Source organism: Pholis gunnellus, assembly GCF_910591455.1.
Source record: "Pholis gunnellus genome assembly, chromosome: 13".
NCBI lineage: Eukaryota > Metazoa > Chordata > Actinopteri > Perciformes > Pholidae > Pholis > Pholis gunnellus.
In genome coordinates this window covers 9,148,489-9,158,400 of record NC_136540.1, presented here as the reverse complement: position 1 = coordinate 9,158,400, position 9,912 = coordinate 9,148,489, and the positions used below count along the sequence as shown (strand labels likewise).

General features: G+C 43.7%; 2 protein-coding genes across 3 annotated transcripts; one reads left to right on the top strand and one right to left on the bottom strand.

Annotated features, from left to right (window-relative positions):
• Positions 1-550: 550 nt before the first annotated feature.
• Positions 551-7,048, top strand: eva1c (eva-1 homolog C (C. elegans)). 2 transcript variants are annotated; one of them, XM_079171384.1, is made up of 8 exons: positions 551-1,013; positions 2,394-2,593; positions 2,860-2,983; positions 3,198-3,350; positions 4,612-4,755; positions 5,384-5,461; positions 5,545-5,649; positions 5,724-7,048. In XM_079171384.1, exons 1-8 carry the CDS (start codon positions 914-916, stop codon positions 6,101-6,103), a joined length of 1,284 nt encoding a protein of 427 aa, XP_079027510.1. In that variant the 5' UTR covers positions 551-913; the 3' UTR covers positions 6,104-7,048. The 2 variants fall into 2 exon arrangements, with proteins under 2 accessions (XP_079027510.1, XP_079027509.1); XM_079171383.1 differs by having other exon boundaries at positions 5,381-5,461.
• Positions 7,049-7,238: 190 nt separating this feature from the next.
• cfap298 (cilia and flagella associated protein 298) lies at positions 7,239-9,895 on the bottom strand. Its single transcript, XM_079171385.1, has 8 exons — positions 9,780-9,895; positions 9,229-9,411; positions 8,916-9,083; positions 8,575-8,642; positions 8,326-8,484; positions 8,035-8,166; positions 7,837-7,932; positions 7,239-7,716 (listed from the first exon to the last, which is right to left on the bottom strand). The coding sequence occupies exons 2-8, from the start codon at positions 9,365-9,367 to the stop codon at positions 7,606-7,608; spliced, it is 873 nt and encodes a 290-aa protein (XP_079027511.1). The 5' UTR covers positions 9,368-9,411; positions 9,780-9,895; the 3' UTR covers positions 7,239-7,605.
• Between the last annotated feature and the right edge of the window lie 17 nt (positions 9,896-9,912).

Genomic DNA, 9,912 nt, shown 5'->3' with positions numbered 1-9,912 from the left:
ATATATATATATATATATATATATATATATATATATATATATATATATATATAAAAGTTATATATAGAACTTAGATTTTTCTTCTGCCTCAGTATATATAAATATATATATATATAATATAGTGAGGCTAAAAAGAAAAAAAACAGACAGATATGCCAATCTTTCGTTTTTAGTTAGATTTTTGTTTATTCGCACATTCACACAAATGGCATGACAAATGAAAATGAATGTACAGAGAAAGAAACAAATATTGCTTATTGATAACCTCTATTAAACACATTATGTTGTGTTAGTTCATAGCAGTGCGAGAGAAGGAAGAGAAAGAGGCACAGGAGAAACCTCACTGAATGAAAGCATTTTGTCATAATCCAAAAGGTAAACATGTGCCACATAGTGGGGGGGGGGAATAAAAGATCCTGCCAGTGCGTCACACCATTGAGTGCGTCGCTCCTCTTCCCTTTAAAATAGTTTTATCTGCCACGCCCACACCATAATTCACACGCAGCTGTTACTGTAAGTCGCGTTCGGTTTCCACGCGCATCTACTCACAAATCGTTGGTGTTGAACAGCGGGAGAGTCGGACTGTGAGCAACGCCACGCGTCGGGTTAATCCACCGCCTCTGTCAGTTTTTCTGACCAACTTGTTGCGCAGCTGCTATTTCTCACTAAACCACCTCCGCGGTCCATTCCTGCAGAGAGCTGCTCGCCAGCACACACTGGCGCTGTGTGGTGCTTCATCGGGGAAAACAGATGGATGAAGCGGGGGCTCTCTCCAGGCCTGCTACTTCCAAACTAAACGTTTTTGTTTTATCGCGCAGGCTATAAGAAGATGACGCTTTTGTAATTTTTCTTTTTTCTTTTTTTGATGAAGTTCAGTCGCCTACAGTGACATTTCCAGTGTGTTTAATATGATATGACGCGTCCTTGCCACGGACCAGACTTTAGCCACAGCCTCTTCTACCTCACTTTACTCCTGTGGACCAGACGCATGAGTGGACTGGCTGACTTTTCAAGTAAGATGATGATGATGGTGGTGGTGCAGTGGGAGAAGGAGGGGTGTAACTGTAGGATGAGAATGGTTAAAGACCACGGGAAGGGTTCTGTACAGGTGATGCATGGTGTAATAAATAAGGTGGTTCCATTCTGTTTTCCACACATTGCCAGTGTTTCAGGATGGGGTAATGTAAAGGCTAGATATACAGTGTGAGAGGACTGAGGAGTTAAATACATGTTTCATTTTGTGTTAGAGACTATAGCACCAATGCCATTCTCAGCATTGAGTGTTTTTTTTTAATTTTAATAATTTATCTAAAGTGCATCTAATCTATTTCAAGTCCTCCAAGAGTCATTTTGTGTGAACACCTCAAGATGAGGGACTTTGAATCAGAGGTAACTTAATCGCATCTACACACCACCCTACAGAAGGTGGGTCATATTAGGTTGACTGCCAGTTGGCGGAGTCTGCCACCCAGTAAAGAGATCTGGCAGTCAGGCACTTTGATGGGGAAGTTTTCAAAGCAACATGAGACTTCTAACAGTAGTCAAACCAGGCCAAACAAACTAATCCGAAACCCACATGCATTAGATTGAAAAAAAACAACAATCTTAAAGGCATGGTTTGTAATCTTGGTAAATAAGCAAGAGTATACGCTAGATTTAAAAAAAATGGTTTCTTTTTTTACAAAGAAAGTAGCGAGCAGCAGTAGCTCCAAAAGTTGCTAAATCTAGACCGTCCAGTGTGCAAAAATACGGGAGGTCTCGGAAGGGTGTCTGAGACCCCCTTGATTGACACCTGAGACCCCCCCCCCCTATTGCCACAGGGTGTTTAATTCAGCCCGAATGTGTAATGATTGGGCAGGCTAATTACAGGCCTGCGACAGCCACTTTTTTTGTTTGACTCATTGATTGCTGTCAGCATGTAATGAGAATTTCAACAAAAATACCAACCCTGCCCCTATTAAAGTAACTACTCTGTCCATGGTTGCTTCAAAGTTAAAATCCTTTTTTAGCCGTTGTGCGTATTTCTGCCCCTGTAAGTAATACTTGATTCAGTTGGTCCCTTGGAAACACACGCATCCTGTGATTGTTTGTCCTTTTATATGATTAAGTTAATTACTCCAGTGATTTTTCTTTATGGCACTTCCATGAAGTCTGGGGGCTCACAAGAGACAGATCAAATAAATCAATGGTGAAAACAGCTTGACTTTGAGTCTCTGGTATGGGCCAAGCAAAAATGTTGAATCCTACATTTCCTATAATTCAACTCAATAGCCTCTTTCAAATGCCACACCTCCAATTCATAAGGCAGGCTTTCTAATAATTAGTAAATGTGTACATGCATGTGTACGTTTCCCACGCACATTCCAGTCCAACCGGTGCCTCTTGTGTGACAGACTACCTGTCCAGGATCATCACCAGCCACTCTGCTCAGGCGTGTGACGGGCAGCCTCTGCGTCTCCACTGTCCACGTCACTCCACCATCTCCATCCAGTCCGCCTTCTACGGGAGCGGCGTGGCGCGGCTGTGCAGCTCAGACCGGGACCCTCCGCTCAGAGCCCACAACCACAGCTGTTCAGCTTTTACTGCTCTACAGGTGCGTTTTAATAGTCTGGGATATATGCAGCACTTTTCACTCTCTCTGGGTCACTTGCGTATAGGTGGGTGTTCGCCAGTGTTAGCTGATGTATTGGAGAAGTTTTCTCCCCATATGTGCTTTAGTTTTGTGGGGAACACAGCCCACTTTTTGTCCCGTTTGTCAGCGTCATTCTTTTTGCATCTAATTTAAATTGTGCTCTCTGTGAATTGTAGCTTCAAATCCTGCGTACTGCTAAATGACTGTTCGTGGCGTTTGTTGTGCAGAAGCTGCTGTCGGAGTGTCAGAGCCACAGAGATTGCCAGCTGCCTGTCAACCACCTACTGTTTGGGAAGGACCCCTGTCCCGGCACGACCAAATACCTCCATGTGGACTACAAGTGTAAACCAAGTGTGTCCCCACCTTCTTTTGTTATTATTGTGTTATCCCCTCCCGATCAAACTCCCTGTTGCAGCATCAGTTCCTCTCATACATTGACTGGTGCGTGAGCATGAAATAGCTACACAGCTATGCACACAAATTCCCACCTCTAACCCCTGAGTTCCCCACTGCAATCATCCCCTTCACCTCTTCATCCTAGTTTTTTTCTTTTCCCTCCGCTCAGCTGAACACAAAAGGCATGTGGTGTGTGAGGGGGAGACGATGGTCCTGCGCTGTAAGCCCCCCAAGGTTCTGAACATCTATGCAGCTGTCTATGGGAGAAGTCTGGGCCAGCCCGACACCTGCCCCTCACACCTGACGAGACCACCCCCGTTTGGTGAGTCAACGGGATATTCAGTATTCTCACACGGTGGAAAACGAACACATCTTTGCTCTGACAAGAGGAATGTAAGTTTAAGCTACTTTTACATTGTGAAAGAGGAAAGTTTTAGCTTTCTCAAAAGTTGATCAGCTTTAAGTTATACGTTTAAACGGGCAATCTATTGCATTTTAATATAGTTTGATACATTTCACATTCATTTTGAAACCTTAGTATAGTTAATGTAAACGAGCAAAACCAACACTATTTTAATGAGCAGCATAGTAGTGTATTTTCTGCAGTTTGGATAATGTGTCATTGAGTCGGGTTATGCAGGAACGCATGACTCAGCAGACATATTACTTGTCAGTGTAGGAAAACCACAGGTGTTACTCATAACATTAACGATGCCTCTGTTATGTTCAAGTGCCTCCGTAAACCATTACAGTGTGACAGTGAGCCAACGTGCACAATACCAGGACCCTGGAAGTAGCTATTTTAGGATTTCAGCCATCTTTTATTTCGTTATTTACAACTGTACTTGACCGACTGTGACACGCCAAGTTGTCTTCTGTTCAAACGACCTATGGCAGACGGTTCACTCAAATTTGCTTTACAACACAAAGCAATCGGGGAATTACGTGAAATGTGGGCTTAATTAAAGAGAAACGCAAGCAAACACTATACATAAGGCTTTTTCTTTTTTTTCCACTGCAGATATTTTGACACGCCATAGCAGAAACAGCACAGGTGTAACTAACAACATCACTAATGGCTGCATTCCTGTTGGGTGTGTGCCAGACATCGTTAATGTTACTGAGTACACCTGTGCTTTTCCTGGTACGCCAAGTCAAAGTCTGCTGTGAAAAAAGGATCTATATATATATATATATATATATATATACAGTGTGTGTGTATATATATATATATATACAGTATAATTAGTGTGGGATAAAGTCTAGATTTCATTTTCATGTGTTAGTTCTACCAAATTACACTAATTTTAGAATAAGAAACAATGCTTTAAAGCAACTTATCTGGATATTGAGTGAAATATTTACTTTTCTGGGGCACAAAAAAAATACAGGGCTGCCACAAACAGTGATATCATAGTTAAAATACAATGAAACTTTGCAATACATTAAATACGTGGTTCGGCTATTGCAGTTGAAGTAGACGTCAGTAAGATTTGTCCCAAAGTTGAGAGAGCATCACACACACACACACACACATCCATTCAATGACTGCTCTCTGAGTCTCTCTTTGCTGTTCCCTACAGAGTGTCTGAATCACGAGGCTGTACACTTGGTGTCCAAGTCCTGCTACAGCAAACAGAAGTGTGCTGTTGCTGTCAGCAACCAGACCTTTAGAGACCCCTGCTCTCCAGGAACCAGGAAGTACCTCCGTGTGGTCTCTTCTTGTGGTAGGACTCGTTCTGCTTCCTCGTTCACAGGATACGACTACTCGCCTGTTGATGAATTAGAGGCTTCAAATTAGGAACAGGCTTCCGTGATATTATTCTAAACATAGCTCACGTCATGTCCGTTTTTAGTTTTCGCCTTATTCATTATGTGACAGTTCTTTCAATGAACATCCTTATCTGCTGATCTCGGCCATCAGCTGTTCTCATCATGTCACACCCAACAACACAGTAGCGGGAAACACTAGACTGTGAGCTCAGATTTGCTGGGTTGAGGCTGGCATCCTGGTAAACTTCCTGCGATTGGCACGGTCATGCAGCAACATTGTTCATGTATCAAAGTTTGGAGATTTGACTTCGGCCTGGATGACAGAATTCTACTGACCGGCTCTGTCGGCTCCAGCGAGCACAAAACAATGTGTGTTAACCTTGTAGACTGGTTATCAGCACAACTGGACAGAATGCAGTCATAATTTCAGAGTGTCACTCCGTTGTGTGCCCAGTTTTCTGCAGAGGTTTGGGTGTGGGAAGTTATACTGCTGAATGATCTACTCTAGATACAGTCACAGTTATCTGTATGGATCCATCCACATCAATATAAAGACTGTCCCTTCTGTCTTCCTTCCAGTAGTACCACAGTCTTTACTGAGGGAGGCAGACCCTAACATATTCAGCGCCACTTCATCTCCTACTGTGGACACAGAAAAAGGTAACGGCACCATGCCATCTGTTGCAATTCCCGGGTTTTCTGTGCCATTTCATCCGACGTCGCGATTCTAATTTTTACCGCAGCTCCTCCTGCGGATCTGGAGGAGTCTCTGCCCAAAGGTTCCAGAAGGCCCGAAAACTCAGGAGCCATGATGAGCAGCTCCCTCCTGACCTATGCCTACATTAAAGGTGAACATTTCTCGCCACGAGTGTGCATCTAAACCATGTTCATACATCTCCTTCCTTTTTTATTTCCTACACAGAGCATCCAGAAATGGCAGCACTGCTGTTCACCTCCAGCGTGTGCGTCGGTCTGATGCTCACGCTGCTGGCTGTGTCGGTCCGAGTGACCTGCAGAGGGCGCCAGCTCGGCGACCACAGCCTCACACCCACGCCCGGTGGCCAGGCTGTCAACCCCCAGGAGGAGGACAGTGATGAGGAGGAGGATGAAGAAGATGATGACGACGAAGAAGAGGGAACACAAAGCTCTTTAATCTCAGCCGCGGAAAGGAAGGCGATGCACGGCTGGGAGGAAGTGACCTATGTGAGCGAGGCAGCGGAACGGGCGGAGAGGATTGAGCGCAGGGAGATGATCATTCAGGAGATATGGATGAACGCCTATCTGAATGGCAGCCCGTGTTGAGTAAACTGTGACCCATGTGTGCTGTTCAGCACCTTCAGGATGTTTTTATTATGAACAAGACAAGAAACCTTTTCTTCTTCTATATTCTTTTTTTACACTGTAAAGCGGTCAGTTTATGAAGAATGTAATGTTTGGATGAAACTGCAGTACTATCCATTTTTAAAAGATCCAACAGGGTTTAATGCTGTAAAATGGGCGGTGACATAAATTCTGTAATTGTTTTAAATGTTGTATTTATTCACATCCACCACTAAACCAAGCCAGGGATTGAACTGCCGATGTTCCGATTAGTAGACAATTTGCTTTACCTCTTGAGCTGGAAGGTTTTTTTTTTAAGTCAAGCAAAGCATTCCCACAGGTAGGAGAAATGATACTAACACAGTTAGAGACTGGTTAATAATTATTAAGAGACTCTGGATCAAGGTGTGGTTTCTTATGTAGAGGTTTAATCACAGCATCCAGGAAAATGTGTGTTTAAGTCACTGATCCTGATGAAAATGTTTAACAACAGAATGATCCTTTACATTCTGGACAAATACTAAGTGTAAAGTGTTATCTTTCCTAAAATATAATTAGTATTCCCTAAAATTGCCAGCTGTTTATGCTATAGGCCTACGGTGTGTGTTTGTATTTCACCCACCAGAACTAATCACTGTCTCTTTAAAGAGCCACTTAAATTCAAAGTAGAAAAAGATTGAATCATCCTTCTTCTACAGGATGTTTTTCTTTTTTTTCACTGTTCTTTGAAACCGGGCAGAGAGCCACTCATCTCTGATTCACTGCATCGACTCCGTCAACACTTCCACAGAGTGGAATTAAACTCTCTCACTTTGAACTCTGCAACTTCCTCGTGCCTGCTGGGACGAGAGCTGGAACGACCATCGACTATGCTGCAACGTCCTGCCTGAGAGCAACACGGATTTTCGTGTGTGTGTGTGTGTGTGTGTAACTGACCGGAGACAAAGAGAGGAAAGGTGTAGCATCCTTGCCCCTGCACTCCCAGGGATGTAAAACTGTGCTGCTGTTGAATCACTACCCCTGAGCATTTGTTGATTGTCAACACAACATTAATACAAAAACTTTTCACCATTGTTTCTACACAGGCTGTATTGGAAATTATTCTTTTACTTTAGATTTAATTTAATTCCGTTTTCACAGCTTTAATAAAAATGTAACTTTTACAACAGGTTGAAAACATCTGGTAAAGAAATACAGGCATCAGATTTAAGTTCAAATAAATCACGTATATAATGACATCGGCCTCCATCCGTCACACAATGTCTCCGGATGTCTTCTTCACATTTCAGTTCAGTTAAAGAAAATATATGTGTTCGTCTAGAAACGCATGCTCTCCAAGGCATTTGAACACATCTGCTGTGTATAACTTAAAAAGACTTTGAACAACAGCCACATGAAACCGATTTCAGGATTGTGATGATAAGGCTGCTTAGTCAGTTGCATATAGAGCTGTAAAGGACCAGGTGGCAGAGAGGTAGAGGTGCTCATCTCGGCCCCCATTTGATGTTGCTGAGGCCTTGAAACTGTTTCCTGAGGGCCTGTCTGTCTGTCCACTCTGAGTCCAGGTAGCTATCATCGCCCGCCTCCTCCAGTTTCTGAAAATGTTACCAGGAGAAGGTAAGAAAGGCACACGACGTGTGTGAGAACATGTTTTTAATGCGTGCACCTATTATAAAGTCTGTGAGTGTTTTTGTCTCTTTAGCCTTTAACCTCACCTTGAGCTCCTCCTGCCTCCTGTACTGGTGCATCATCATCTGTTTCTGCTGCTCATCGGTGACCAGAGGCTCTCTCGCCGGTTGCCCCTGCCCTTTCTGAAGGGAAAAATGGCTTACCGTTATTCAAAAGAAAAAAACACAAAAAAAACACATACACTGCCTGCACTCCCTTCAGGTTGGCTGAAATGGATCTCTCACCTTTTGGATTTTGACCACAAGCTTGGTCTTTTCATTTTTACCAATGTAGTCCTGCAGTTTTTTCCCCCTCTGCATCTCTTTGCCAGCCCACCACAGCTGGCACTCGTCCTCTGCGATCACCTGCAGAGAAGCCTGAGGTACAGACAGATGCAGAGGAATGGAGGGAGGGAAAGAGATTATTAGGGAGGCAGTGAAGAACAGTCACCTCCAAATGTATCAAACAAAAGTACCGTAGCTAAAGCAGCTTATGCCCTTGTTGTTAGCGGCTAGGCCACAGGTTCAGCTGTTTACCTGTGTTCCTGAAAGGTCTTCCTGGTCCTCAAACTCCATCCTGATGGGGTCATGAGGAGGCAGCCCCATGGGGTACACGATCATGACCGCACCCCGCAGCGGATCCAGGGCTTCCTTTACCATCTCCATGGTGAAACAAACATTAGCTTGAACTTGTTTCTGAAAGACGATGAGAGAGACGGTTTAAATAAAAAGTAGCCTTGCTGAACAAGTCTATCAAAAAGTTGTGTGTCTCACACTGATACTCACTTTGGAGATCAGCGCCTTTGCCTCCTCAACGGTTCTCATCAACACCTCCTTCATCTTATCATTTGGAGCTGGGAGGAAGTAAAGAGATGGGTTGTTAGATTATAACATATATTTTATTTTTTCCTGCTTGCATGGCAATTAAAATAATTAAAAATGTTTTATTGCAGATTTTCCAGGTCACAAGAGGGATTTATTATCAGAGGTAAATCTCCGTCCACCCATGTGACAGTTTGCAGCTCAAAGCTACAACCACATGCAAAGTATCCCGTCTTCCTGACAACGTTAATGACGTTAAGAATCATTTTCTTGTTAAACTACTTAGTCACGAGTCATCGTCTCACCGTGTCCGTTCCTCCTCCCCATCTCATCCTTCCTAAACACCATCCCTCCGCTGGGCACACACTGGTCCTCCCATTCATCCTTCAGCTTCAGCTCCACAACCTGCTCCTCCGTCAGCCCCTGCATGTTGGGGGGCAGTGTGATGCCATGGTCGGCCAGCTCTGAGATCTCTGAGGGAACCACGAATCCACACAGGAAATCACTGTCAATGTACGTCTTAGTGCTTAAATGAGGTTCAAACCTAAATTTGAACCTCATTTAAGCACAGGAAACTAATAATGACAGTCAATGGTTTGTTTGTGTCATTTCTTTCACCTGCACATATTCTGTCCACTTTGAGTCTCCCGTTGTAGATGGCTGCTATTTGCTGGATCGCCGTCTCTAGAGGAGAGTCCACGGTGGTGTTGAACAGAAACACGCTCTCATCTCCACGCTTCACGTGCAGCAGCACCATCTCGCAAAGCAGCTAACTTAGGGTTCTCTCCAACAGTTCGCCGGCTGAAGGAGACCGTTTAGGGAAACAATTTCAATGAGACACCAAGACTTGTTGTAAACGGAGTGTCCCGGGATACTTAGGACAACAATGTAACCATAACAACAGTCGTGCGCATGCGCTTTGTCAGCTAGCTAGCATTCAGTTCAATTCAGTGTATTTTGTACAGCCCACAATCACAAATATACAGCTTTACAATCTGTAGTTACAACATACGACATCCTCTGTCCCGTGACTTGACCATAGTTGTCCAAGGACCCTCTTATACACTATAAGTATAAGCTAACTTAGCTAACTGTTAGCTGTTTACATTCAATTAAATCATCTATTAAAGGGTCATTTCTCCAGGGAGGCTGGAAATGGTAAAACTTACTTGTGCAGTGAAACGACAGGCCCAATGCGTCACATACGATGTGGCGACTGAGCTCTCAACTTGTTTACATTACTATAGCTACAGATTGCACGAGGATTGGTCGGTCCAGATGCTTCTTCGTGTGAACTATTTA